The 13,495-nt window shown below is 42.8% G+C and overlaps 1 protein-coding gene across 3 annotated transcripts in view; it reads right to left on the bottom strand.

The window, feature by feature from the left end:
- Window positions 1-13,495, bottom strand: part of LOC141777257 (5'-AMP-activated protein kinase subunit gamma-2-like) — a 28,097-nt gene that overhangs the window by 11,619 nt on the left and 2,983 nt on the right. For 2 of the 3 annotated variants that reach the window (XR_012595874.1, XM_074651354.1), the window contains exons 3-4: window positions 11,624-11,885; window positions 1,451-1,677 (exon numbers count right to left, since the gene is read on the bottom strand). Coding sequence is in view for 2 of the 3 variants with exons in the window: in XM_074651354.1 (XP_074507455.1) it covers window positions 1,451-1,677; window positions 11,624-11,885 (489 nt within the window). In the remaining variant the exon portion in view is untranslated. Of the gene's footprint in view, window positions 1-1,450; window positions 1,678-7,203; window positions 7,865-11,623; window positions 11,886-13,495 lie in introns of those variants that run through there. The other variant, XM_074651355.1, reaches the window with a different exon arrangement.

Here is a 13,495-nt window from a genome sequence, read left to right as displayed (position 1 = left end):
CCACAATCACTCACAGCAGACAGGTCAAGACAGATAATTCATTAAATGGGCATGCTGCGGGAAATCTGGTATCACATCCCGACTCAGACTGTGGTGGATCCTAAATGAAACCCACAATTAAAATCCTTGTGACAAAACCCTGAACTACCTCTCAGCTGTTTTTGCAGTAACAGTCAAATACTATTTGAGGTAGTGCTTCAATGCAGCGACAATATTTATATTCTCCGAGCAAATAGTGCAAACACAGGCCTGTTGACGCACTGCATGCTCCAGTATCAGAGCTTGAATTAAAAGAGATTTGCATCATCCGTGCTTTCTATTCACCACTGTCCCAGTGAACCCTTATGACACTGAGTAAAGCAGCACATGACTCATGGACAGACTGTTATGTTGCCACAGAGGGAAAATAGTTATCAGTTTCAACATCTTGTGATCCATGCTGTATTTATTTATCTGTACTGAAGCAGAGCAAAGATGCAGCATTTTACCTGCAAATTTAGTCACATATTCAGTCTTATTTTTGAGTAAAAGCAATACATATTTCACCTACATATATGCTATTTCTGAGCCCCAGGACAGTTCTATCATTATTTGTTAAAGGATAACTCTGGTATTTTCAACCTGAACCCTATTTTCCCATGTTTTTGTGTCTAAGTGACTAATGGGGGCAATACTTTCTGAAATTGGTCCAGTATTGAGGGAGAGCGCTGCAGCCGCCAGCCGCTAAATGAGCTGTAAAGTAATCATTTGAGGCAACCTGGTACTGTCAGTTTACGTCCACGAACAGTGCTTGTTTTTGTCACTGACTGGCTCAGATTGTTATTTTACAGTAAGTGTCTGACAACATTATGGAAAGGACCCTACAGAGAAATGAAACCTCTTTCTTACCTTTTGCTTTCTGTTGGTCATTGTGTCATGTGATTTGTTGGTGGAAGAGACATGGCTGTAATGTCGAAATCAGCTAAATATTCAGCCATGAATATGTATGTGAATGAATGTGGATGAGACGCAAGGTTTAAGGGCGAGGCTTCTTCGAGTGAGAAACACAATAACAAACAGATCGTATCAAGCAAAAGATAAAAAAAACGTTTCATTTCTCTTTCTATAATGTTGTCAGACACTTATTAAAACAATCTGAGCCTGTCAGTGAAAGCAACAAGCACTTTTAGTGCACGGCTGGCGGCTTGCTGCAATACCAAAGTTATCCTTTATCTCATGCCACCCTCTCCTAAAGCTAGAAACTGGAGAGGCTCCATAACAACTCTACAAAACAAATGTATGTTTACGTTCTAACATAGCTGACTGGTGAAAGAAGTCACACCTAAATGTATTTGACTGCCTCGTTAATCTATTGTTCAGAGTTCACTGACTGAACTGCCTCGAGGCAAACATGAATTTGTGACTTTACACAGCGTCTTAAAATGAGAACGATTTTTGCGGTGTGACTCACTTGTTGCGAGGTAGAGTAAGATGGCACAGGGCTCGAGGAAGGGATCGGGGGTTTGGCAGAGGGAAGGCTGAGGCGATGTCCTGTGTCTGGAGGTGTGGAGATCGAGCGGGATCGGGTGCTCGCTTCCAGGCGTTCAGGGCTGGGCCCGCTCGGTTGGGCCTCCTGGGTGAACACAGGCTGGCTGGACGCCTGGGTCGGGGTGCTGGGTGGTGTGGAGAGTCCAGAGGCTGCAGGGAGATAAAAAGATCCACAATAGATACCACCACTTATCTCTTCAACGTCAGTTCATACTTCGTTTTCAGTGACATTGAAACGGCGTGCGGATTCACGTCGCTGATAGGCTGAGTTGGCAAGACTGAGGTGCTACAATCGTGACGGCTGCAGATACCATCAATGCTGTCACATGCTATAACAGAGAAGGAATGCATATCTGATCCATCAGGGACTGAGGGAGTCCTGGGTACTGAGAAACAACACAGATGCCAGAGATAAAGTCTCAGCCCAGTCGCTGACAGACAGGGATGCACTGGGTAAACCCCCACTAGAAAGACAGCTTCAAAACTAAGTTATATAAACTATTAGCAGCATTGATAGCTTTCATAGGTGTCTTCAACAATATGAGAATATGAGAAGAAAACATAATAACAATTATTAAAACTTGAATTTAAAAAGCTATTTAAAAATCACTGATTCACCTTGTCTTTATATTTATAAATACTTTTTAAATTGTTTTTTAAAAATATATTAATTAAACCTGCAGTAGACAGAACGTTTTTGGCATCATTGGGTAAAAATTCCATAATAACCTTTCAGGTTTTCAGGCTTTAAAAAACCGTGACAGGAGACTTTGGCCAATCAAAGGTTATTTTCAGAGAGTGCGTTCCTATTGAGCGTTCCTATTGGCTGTGCTCCGGCTGGTGGGCGGTGCTTGGTATTTCCTCAACTGATCTCAACATAGCTGACGGGTCACAAACTCTCATTTTATATTTTGATTAGTGCTGCCTAGTTTGACCGTTTGATCTGCGTTTGTGAGTGATTGGCAGGCTCCAGCTCGGCTCCGATTGGTTGTTTTCCTCCGGTCTGTGAAATCTTGCAGATGCCATTAGGAGCACCGGAGGAGACAAAGACACATGCTTTTTTTTTCAGATTACCTGTCTCATGCACTACTGTCAGGATATAGTGTCCATTTTATCAAAAATAACTTCTTTTAATCATATTTGCTCCATTTCTACCCACTGCTACTTTAAGTAATAGATTACATTTAACCGCTAACTCCAGGCTAGAATTATCCCTGTGGCTTACTCCTCAATAACACTGCATGTTAATGAAAAATCCCTTGATGGCACTCTTCAAAGCTCAACTCATCTCAATGGATGCTCTAAAAAGCCATCAATAATGGATCAATATTGCGCAAAGAAACACAATGAATCATGCAGATTGTCCTTTTCCTGTTCCTGGCGTCTCTCCACAATAACTAGGCTGATGACAACATGAGCAGCCGCATTAAGCTCCAGTGTAGCAGTCAGCTGTCAGTGATGCAGCTAGTCCTGCGGGCGGTGTCAGGTTGAAGGTGTCGGTCACATGACAGCCCTCACATGCTCTTTCACATCAGGCATCACGATCTTACGCAGGGTGACATGCGACACTCACGCTGCCCCGCCTCTACTGCGCAGACATATTTCTGAGGCCACACAAAGAGTAACATGGGTGATGAAGACCAAATGGTTCACATTACAAGGCCTCCACCATGAGACTTCCAGCTGACTTATGTATGTTAATGTCACATGAGGACATGAAGATACAAGAATCAGTTTCAGTATCATCCGCTTGGACTCAGTCTTATGAAACAAACTGAGATCATTATTAAAGACGTGTATGACCATATGAATTTAAAGTTGACCTTTGAAGTAATTTGAAAAACAAAGTATTTAGGATCATCATTCAAAGACTTCTATATGAACCAGGCCAGAAGTATCCATATTGTGATCAGTATGGCACATTGATTTTACCTACTTTCCTGTGACTTATCCTGCTATCTTAATATAATCTTCAAAAAGAGAATTATAAAAAAGTTAGGAGACATTTTTCATAAATGAAGCGCCGTGTGTCGAGTGAACATTTTTCCTTGGTCTGTCCAAGCGCACTCCACACTATCTCTTGACATTTAGTTGGCATGCACCAGCCCTCTTTGGCGTGCCCTGCTTCCGCAGTGTAGCCTTCTTATTTTAGCCACGCTGTTGTGGCACATTCCTCAGGAGGAGATAACAGCGGGGCTGGGAGGCCTCTCCTCGGCTTGGTTAATCAGGGCCAGCTAGACACCACACTGGTAACAGGAAATGGATGCCTTGCTGCAAGTAGTCAGTCCATCTAACTTTACAACATAAAAAAAACATACGCAGTACTCAATATAATATTTTAGAGTGAAGCTACGTATGAACATAGTACTGATAAGATGCTCCTATATGCAATGGACACAGCTCTGTCAACGCAGGGAGACAAAAGCAGCATTGATTTGCAAGGTTAATCTCTCTAAATTGCCATTTCAATATTATTATGCAACTATTTGAATTAGAGATGAAACGATTGGTCAAATTAATCAATTAGTCGACCCACACAAAATTCTTCTGTAGCTACTTTGATAATTGATTAAAGGTTCTATATATGACACCCAGAACCACTAGATGTCACACTAGAGCACCAGCATCTCAGACCAAATACAAGTGGACGTGTCAGCCATACCTCCCCTCCTTTTGCTTTTCTTCCTAAATCCATGTAATGTAATTATTAGCTTGCTAGTTATCCTGCTAACCAGGGCAGGAATTTCACCGGCGGCAACCCTCTGTTTGACCTTGATGGCTTTCTGAAAGTCGTATGCCCTGAGGCCACAGTGGTCATGAAGCCCCCGCTTGCACTGTCCCAGCTGATTTTACTGTTTTCTCTTCTGCCTCTTTCCTGTCAATGAGGTTTTTAGACACCAGTGTCTTTTGTTGAGATTCTGAATTCTTATTCGGTAAAATCGACTGAAACGCTGCACACATAACCAGTGGTGGGTTCGATTTCAAGCCTGGTATGAACCGCTGGAAAACCGGGCTATTTGTGACGATAGTTTGACACCGGGCGGCTTGTTCCGGAAGTAATAGAAGAAGAAATGCAAGCCTTCTCCTTCTGCTAACAGGCGCTGTATGCGAAATATAGATATGAAATAATGATGAGGATGAACTAAAGGCCCTGACAAACCAAGCCGACAGTTTGGGGCCGTCGATGAGCGTCTGTTGGCTCTAGTCTACTCGTATAGGAGTTTTTTTTGGGCTGATTCAGCATGTTGAATCGGCAGCAGAGCTAGTCGGTGAGAGAAATCACTCTGATCGGCGGTTCATCTTTAATGAATCAGTGCACGAGAAGAGAAACCGAAGTGAGGAAAGCAAGCAAACGAGTAAAGTCAAGAGGAAAAAAAACAGAAGGCTCTTCTCACTTTTCATCTTCATCTCATCTGATCATTACAATACACGGATATTTTCACAACGACATGGCTATCTGGAATGAAGCCAAGTGGTGAGTGAGAGTGGTGTGAAAATGGTCAGCAAACGCCGCTTTGTTTCATGTACAGTAAGTATCATAACAACGGCTTGTGTATCCGCCATCCTCGGTCTTCCAGTTTCCCTTTTTGAATGACAAATACAGACTACCGCCGCCTGCTGGTGTGGAGAGTTATTTCCTCTCACACAGGCGCAAGACTGAACGTGGTAGTTGGCCGTCGGCTGCAGTCTTTGCGGCGATTTCAAATGCAACTTGTCGGCCAAGACAAAGGCGAAGTGAGGCGACGTAACAGTCGGTCTTCATCACCTCTAGTTCATTGATGTCGGCTTGCTGTGTCTAGGCCTTTAGTCTCTTTATAAATGTGGGGAGGGACAAGAGTTTCAAACGGAGGGACTCATATGCACACACGGCCAGCCCGGCTACCAAAACAAAGAACAGAGAAGCTCGGATTACAACATACACAGAGGGAGAGCGACTTCATTCTCTGCTCAGGATGCCATTACTCCACTATATCTTTACATAGCAAAGAGTATATTAATATTCAAAATCTCATATATATAGCTCCTTTAACTGTCAAGCAAAATAGTAAACTGAATATTTTTGACTCAAGAGGTGTGGAGGCTGCTCGGAGGGTAGTCGATTAGCTGAGGCTACTCACACTTGGTTTTTATATTGCGATTTACTGCAAGCCGTGTTAACATAACACCCATAAAAGCAGATCCTCTCTGAGTGGGTGCCCCCTGAGGAGTCGACAGGGATTTTTAAGTCAAGTGGGTCTACGGTGACTCCGGGAGCAACGTGATCCTCATTGGTCGACGTCAGAGCAGTAGCGAGGCTGCTACAGGGCCCAATGATGCGGTGCTACAGCATTCTCTGGCCACAATGAATCACAACCGTGAATCGCTATGTTTGTATGGGCACACTGGTCAGAACTGGTGTGCGGATTTGTGACAAGGTTTTCAAATGAATTTGCTAGGTACACCGTAATACAGGCTCTCTGCAACAAAGGACGTGGCCGTTCAACACCTCAATAATGGCAGGCTCACTATGACATATCATGTGTGCAAACTGCATCATGGCAAAACATTTACATGAGCAGTCACAGTTCAATCTGACAAATATGTTGCTGAGAAGAAGCACACAGACTACCGAAATTTCTTATGTAGACGTCAGCAGCGACGTAGTTGCACATCCATTATGTAGAAGCTCTAGATAAAAAGGACTTATGGTTTCGGCTGAGGTGTCACCGCGTTGTATACTGCCTTTACAAAGAACTCTACATCGTATACGGCCACATTTGGACGTACATCATCATGACAGGACTCTGCTCTACTCATCTACTCCACCAATGTCAGACTGGCTCTAAATCAGGAGCTGTAAAGTCTGTGATAAAGGGCCACTTGAACGCCTCACAGCGTGTCCCCAGTGCTTCACACATCAAGCATTATGAGCTAACACTTTTTACGAAAGCTGCCATAAGTCTGCATGGAGGTCTGCGCTTTTTGTTTGGCATCCATTTTCTGTCACTGCTCATGTTGGCCTGCTTCCTTTTCACGAAAACCTGAAGGATATACTATGAACGGAGATAAGAGTCTCCACTCATAATTAAAAGCCCCCCAAAATCAATGATTTCGCATGTTCTGACTGTCCCTACTTCACCTTAAATGCTTCCTGTCAATTTAAATAAAGTTTTCAAAATGGAGCAGCTATTCTGAACAGACTCCCCTAGGATATGGGACAGAAATAATGAACTGACACTGCATCAGATAGAGTGGCTCTGAATTACTTAACCATGATGACAGGGCCACTACAAAATAAAAACACATTTCACTTATCTCTATCACTGCTTTAACATTTAAATTAAAGAAGACACATCAATCAGGCACAATGCATAGAGCAGCATGCAGTATGTGCAATATTTAGTGATAGCTGACCTCTGGCCCCAGGTCAGCCCCTCACACATAGCTTTACCACTTTGGTCTGATGTACTGCATGCATTTGTGAAACCAGAGACCATGTAACCTGCACCTAAACTATAAGGAGAACCTAAGGCCACAACCTACAGCATATATATAGATGACATATATAAGTACCAAACAAAAAATAGATGACTTTTGCCAAAAGGAGAATAACTTGAATGCTCAATCCTAAGAATACTTATGCAGGACTACTGCAGGACTACTGAAGAGGAGCAGGTGAAGATCACAGCACGTTACCAGACAGACACGACGACTCGGACTGATGGCGCCCTCCTAGCCCATCTTGCTCCTTCCGTTTCTTGCTCCTCCTCAGGCTGCCAAACCTCTTCATGAAACGCAGTGGTGGGTTGTGGGTTCAAAACTAAATTTGACCATGACCTTTCGCATCACGATAGGGGTGGCTCAAAACTGCCCAAAGTGAGAGTTCACTCCATTCGCTAGATGAAGAAAGTTGTACAGAAATGAAGTTGAAAAGTAAATCCAACAGATCTAGAGAATGATTAGTCTATGAAGCTGTTTACTCCATCTTTAGGAGAGAGATGGTCCTTCTTATTAAAAAGGAGGAAAACTGGTCACCTTCAATCGATTCGTCTGCACGAGAAAAAAAACTAATTCTGGCTACTCCATGAAGCAGCGTATTCCACTTTTCCTTGGAGCCAACAGTGCTAGTTACAAAAAGAAAAAAGACAACCGCAGCAAGTCACCAATAAAAGCTAAGCTTTCATATCCAGGCAAAAAAAAAAAAAAAAAATTCACGGAGCACAGAGCCAGAAGGAAGCAGTGTACTGTGTCAGCTCATTTGTTTGATGGGAAAAGGCGTGAAAGATGTAATTTCCACACAGCTTCAGCTGAGAAACGTCCCTCTCGCAAGTGATGCAAATAACAACTGGGACCGGAGCGCCTTTTCCCCCCTCTCAGCTGTGTCAGTGCTGTAAATTGTCAGGTGCAGCTGTGGGTGGCGTCTCTTTAATATAGCACCCATGTCAGCAGCCTGTAAAAGGAGGCTAGTCCATGAAGCATACACCAGCGATTGGCTCAGACTGCACATCTACCCGCCCCCCCTTTTCCACTGCCCTCCCTCTCCCAACACAGGAAAGTAAGCACAGGCACATCTGTCTCATATGACACACTCAGGATCAGACGATCTCAGCATTTCTTTGTTAAAAAAAAAACTACAAATTAAGACATAAAGGTATTTGAGCTGGGAGTCCTGCAACTCTGTCATTTGTACAGGTCGGTTGTGTCTGTAACTTTTGGGGGCCTGACCTTTAAGAGTGCTGAGGCCAGCCCCCCGCCGATGACAGCAGGGGGACATCCCATGTTCTGTCAGCTGATCAGAAAGCCTCCATTCAATACCACTAGCCTCAGCTACCCGTGACAGATGGCCCACTCAGTTTCTGCTGCTCACATTAGCCACAGTGTGTCCAACACAGATCTCAATTAACATGTTATGCAAGTGTTCCACTCCGCTCAGTTGGTCAAGAGGGGTTGAAATATCAATGATCGCCTCAAACATCATGTGATACCTGCTGTGATAAAGCTTTCCTAACAAAACTAATTCACTTCAGTTTGTATTGAAGGTTGCTAAGTTTCAGATCCGTGAGGATTTGAAATCCCATCCATGGTGTATTTTTCTTAAGCTTAGCATCCACACTCAAAATAAAAATCTAAATTCTGCCCTTGTAAGGTATGCACTTTGTGAATTTCAAAACTGCCCTGTTCCTTTATTTACTGACAACATACAGCACACAGTAGCAACAGAGAGAGTGAGAGAGAGGGGGGGGGAAAACTCTGCATGGTTGTATGATGAGCTCCTGAGAGTCTGGTCACTTCCAGATAAGGATATGAAAGCACCACAGTTGCCTTCAGCAGTGAGAGACTGACAATGTCCAGGCAATTAGAAAACACATATTTAGACCAGACGGGAATGAGAAGACATTCTGATCATATTTGTGGCAATTATGGATCTAAAAGCACCTGAGAAAACACCTATTAAATAGTGCAACTTAAACAAAATCAGGTTCAGGAACACATACAATTCTGAAAAAAAGAAAAACCTATATGTTTACTAAAAAGGCAAAACAAATACTGATAAAACTAATGTAGATGTATAAAACTGACAGCTTAATCAACAACAGTATGAGAACTAAATCAAGACAAACCTTCAGCACACCCTTGTGGCGAAAGTAGGGTGCCTACAAAAACATCCCACTAATAAAAATAGAAAAAGCTGTGTGTGCCCACTCAGTCGCTGTATGATATTCATTTACAAGCATACTCTGTGGTTATTATGATTGGCCCCCGTTCATTTAAAGCCACATCATTAGTCGGAAAAAGAAAACCGAGAGGATGCAATGTCTCGAACCACATCACACTCTAAAAATGCCGAGCGGCTGGCACGAGAAGGCTGTAGCCGCCGGTGTGTTTTAGTCTGGTTACCATCAATAAGGATCTCCAGAGGAAACGGAGCATGCTGACTCTTGAGGTCTGGCCCTAACTGAGCTATTCCACCAGCCTCTGCCAAGCTGACCCTTTGCGAGGAAACAGAAGAATGGGTAGATGTACGACGAGCCAAAAACATATGAGTCATCTCTGTGCTGTTTGATGCAGCTTCCAGCAGGGCTGTTTCCATGCGAAACAGGCTGGTTTCTGTTATGTAATGATAATCAGCCACCCAAAGACATGGAGACATGAGAGCTGAAAATGTGCCTTGTCTGTTCTTCAACAAACAAGGCCTTGTTCTGCCCAGCCTGTCTCAGTATTACCATTATGTCATTAGTGCGTTTTAATTTTGGAGAATGCACTGTGGCTGGACTCCCACCTGTGGGATGCCAAACCTGCAACTTAATCTAATAAACTGCCTTTGAAATGCACTCCTCAATGCCACTCCTCTTTGATTCCTGAGAAAGTTGTTGACGTCATCAATAAGAGGATGACTGATAATGAAGGAACATCTATCTGCTCCTCAAGCGATCGCTCATCGCTTGTGATCATGTTGGCCTGTAGGGAACTGCAAAACAAAGCATTGGATTTTTCTTTTCTTTTTTTACCATGACGAAATCTAGGCTTCTACTTCCTTATTGGCACGACGATGTTCAATGTGTGTAACTGAGAAAAATGCTGCATGACAGCTGCAAACTACCTCAACTCCTCATGAACTCAATCAGATAGATACAGGTTCCTGTCTGTGGCTTTACTTCGTACATGCAGCAGGAAACCAAAATAATCGGTGAGTTTTCATCTATTGTGTCTAACTTCCTTTACTACTGTCTTCCTCCTCTTGCACAAAATAACATCAGTATTTATCGGCATTATCACCAGATGACATACTATATCAAAATACAGTTGTAGCCAATCCAGAAATTGATGTTGCAACCATAGACTGTATATAAGAAGTGGACGTAGTCACCGTGATGTCACTAATTGGTTTGTGGACTGACATTTTGAAGCCTGGAATTCTGCATTTTGGCTTTTGCCATCTTGGTTTTTTGCAACCGGAAGTGACACGAGAGGGCGCTAAGTACAACCGAACGTTAATTAAGACATTTTTAGCCGACAAAATTGTTACAATGAACTTTCATGAACTGAAAACATGTCCTAAAACATACCCTGCTTTATGGTCTATTTTACTCCAAATGGGACCATAATTTACTAAATAAACATCATGCTGTATTGTAGAAGACTTGCAACTAGCGATTGAGACCATAAACTCATGTTTACAATGTTTACTGAGGAAATAAATCAAGTGAGAAGTAGGCTCATTTTCTTATCGATTTCTATAGAGACCAGAAGTCCTGCCCCTTCCAGCGGTCCCCATGGGACCTTATTTGGAAAAAACATGAGCGGTAGTCAACGACGGAAGACAAGTAATTTTTTGATCCCGTTTGAATTGCACCATGAATCACACATATGTTTGTCAATATAAAAGATAATTTTGCAAGTCAAGAAAGTCACAGTTTTTATTGTAAAACTGTTGAAGTATAAGATTGTGAAAATACAAAATTAGTAAGACTACACACCCAAAAGTCGCGTAAGTGACGTCTCTCTCGCTGAAGCTACGATGCCTATGTGTTTCGTACTGGGATGTACTCACACCAGCAACGGGTCTTGCTCGTTCTTTCTCTTCCCGGCTGATAAAAGGACCAGGGGTCGCTGAATAAAACACATCAGGTAAGATAACGTTTAATTCGTGCGTGGTCGTAGCTAAGTTATCTAGGTAGCTAGCGTTGCTGACATATAGTGTGCAAGACGAGAGATGTAGTTCACCGAGCGGTTTCACACAAAACTACATTATACTACGACAAACTGCGACTTTCTTAATTTGCAAAATTATCTTTTAAATTGACAAACATCATATGTGTGATTCATGGTGCAATTCAAACACATTATAAAAAAATGATTTGTGTCTCGCCATTGACTACCATACATATTGTTTCTGAAATAAGGTCCCATGAGGTCGACCGGAAGGGGAGGGACTTCGCCTCTCTATACAATCAGACTTCTTTTTGCAACCAGAGGAGTCGCCCCCTGCTGGCTATTAGAAAGAATGCAGGCTTAAGGCACTTCCGCATTGGCTTCACATTTCAGAACCAGAGGATGCCAACTGATTACAACAGTGTTCATCATGAATCAGTGCAATGTCAGCTTTTCGACTCACCTCTCCTGGTCCTGGAGAAGATTTTGATGCCTGCAGGTGTGGAGCTGGATGAGGAGCGGAAGATACCACTCAGGCTCAGGCGGCGGGGGGACTTGGGTGGAGAGTCCTGATAGGAGGGATAGGGGAAGATAGATTTGGGGGAACCTGAGATGGTCCTCAATGCCACCGGAGCAGACTGAGGGTGTGTGGGCAGAGGGGCGATGGGCGGGCTCCTCATCAACACTCCTTTGGTGGGGCTGGCTGAACGGATGCAACGCTCCCCCTGAGAGACAATAAGGAGGCACTTTTTTTATTTTTCTGCACTTTTATATGCGTGGTTTATTCTCAGTGTGTTATGTGAGACAGTGAAAGGTTGCAGAGCCATACTAAAAAATGTAGACAAGAGATTTGTTGTGAAATGAAAGCCGCTGATTGCACTTTTTGTAGGAGCTTGCTATTTTTGGTTACTTCTTCTTTTCTCACATATGCAACACTGTTTTGTTTAGTTATCTGCAATGTAACACTTAATGGCATCTCATTAAAAAGCAGTGTGAGAAAGTGAGTGTGTAGAAAGTGCAATAAGAAAAAAGTTCTTTCATGATCCATAAAAGTTACTGAGAAACCAACAATATTGATCCTAGACTTTCTTAACCAGAGAGCTCTTTGACGCAACGGAACATTTTTCACTTGTTTTATAGTCAGTTTTATTCAAACCAACCAAATCCTAAGCAAAAACATCTAAGTTTGTCTGCACACATGGCTGTAAAAGACTTAATTAGAGCTCAACAGGAAACCATATTCACAATTCATGCTGCATTCACAATGTTTAGCAACTGAAACACAAATCCAATCTTGCTCCATTTCCCGCTATGTCATGCTGCCTAGGGCATCATGTTTAATGGCCTCACAGTCGATACAAGTCGGTAACAGCAGCAACATCAGGTTCAGTATCAGCACTCTTAGTTAAACAACAGAGTGCATATATTTCAGTAAGACTTTTTGTGTTTATAAGTCTGTCTTTGCAAGGTCAATACCATGTAAACAGACTGAGAAATTCTTCTCTATTCGGCGTGCAGAAACGAAAAGAAAAACAGGAGAGACGGCAGCCAATCTAGCTGGAGACAGAGAGCGCCTCCTCCCACCACCACCACTGACTGCTGTCTGCTCTGGATGTGCCAACAACAAATCTTTTAACCCTTTGCGGGCTCTGCCACAGCGAAGCAGTATAACGTGCAGCAATCTCCAGCTCGGAGGTTGTATTTACAGAAAACAATAAAATGTAACAGGAGTGCTTTGGTAACATTGTTGGCAGATAAAAGCCTGCAGAATAACAAGCCTCAACAAAACAGATGATGATACGAAGTGCACTGCATTGATAATAAAATCAAAACAGGAAGAATTGTTTCGTCTGGTTTACTTAACAAGGGTTCAGAGTGGTATTTGCTCTACTATATGTGCACATTTCTGTGTAAACCAATCCTGTGGCCGATGTGAGAGAGCGAGAGCACACACCCATCTTTTCTGTTTGCCAACAATTCTCACTGTCATTGTGCAAGAGCTTGTCAAGGCAAGTATGCAGATATCAGGGTTGTATCTGGATATAAATTAGCCGTTTCAAAACACAAACCAATGCAGGTTTTTATCAGCATTATGCAAATGTTACTGAGGTAAAACTGAAATATGTAGTCTGGTAGATATGAGGTAATGATAAAAGGATTAATGCTATTCAAATCAATCAGAGCAGACAGTAGGAAGAGGCTGCTTTCTTTTAGAGAAAATCAATTTCCTGTATGTGATCCTGCTATGCCTGGACACACAGTGGGCGTAATGTTACTGTAAGCCAGTGAGGGTTGGCAGATTAGGAGGGAAGGCCTTGAGTAATATTTTGCTTTT

The sequence above is a fragment of the Sebastes fasciatus genome, chromosome 11 (assembly GCF_043250625.1).
Source record: "Sebastes fasciatus isolate fSebFas1 chromosome 11, fSebFas1.pri, whole genome shotgun sequence".
In the NCBI taxonomy this organism is placed as follows: Eukaryota; Metazoa; Chordata; class Actinopteri; order Perciformes; family Sebastidae; genus Sebastes; species Sebastes fasciatus.
This window is presented reverse-complemented; position numbering and strand designations above follow the sequence as displayed.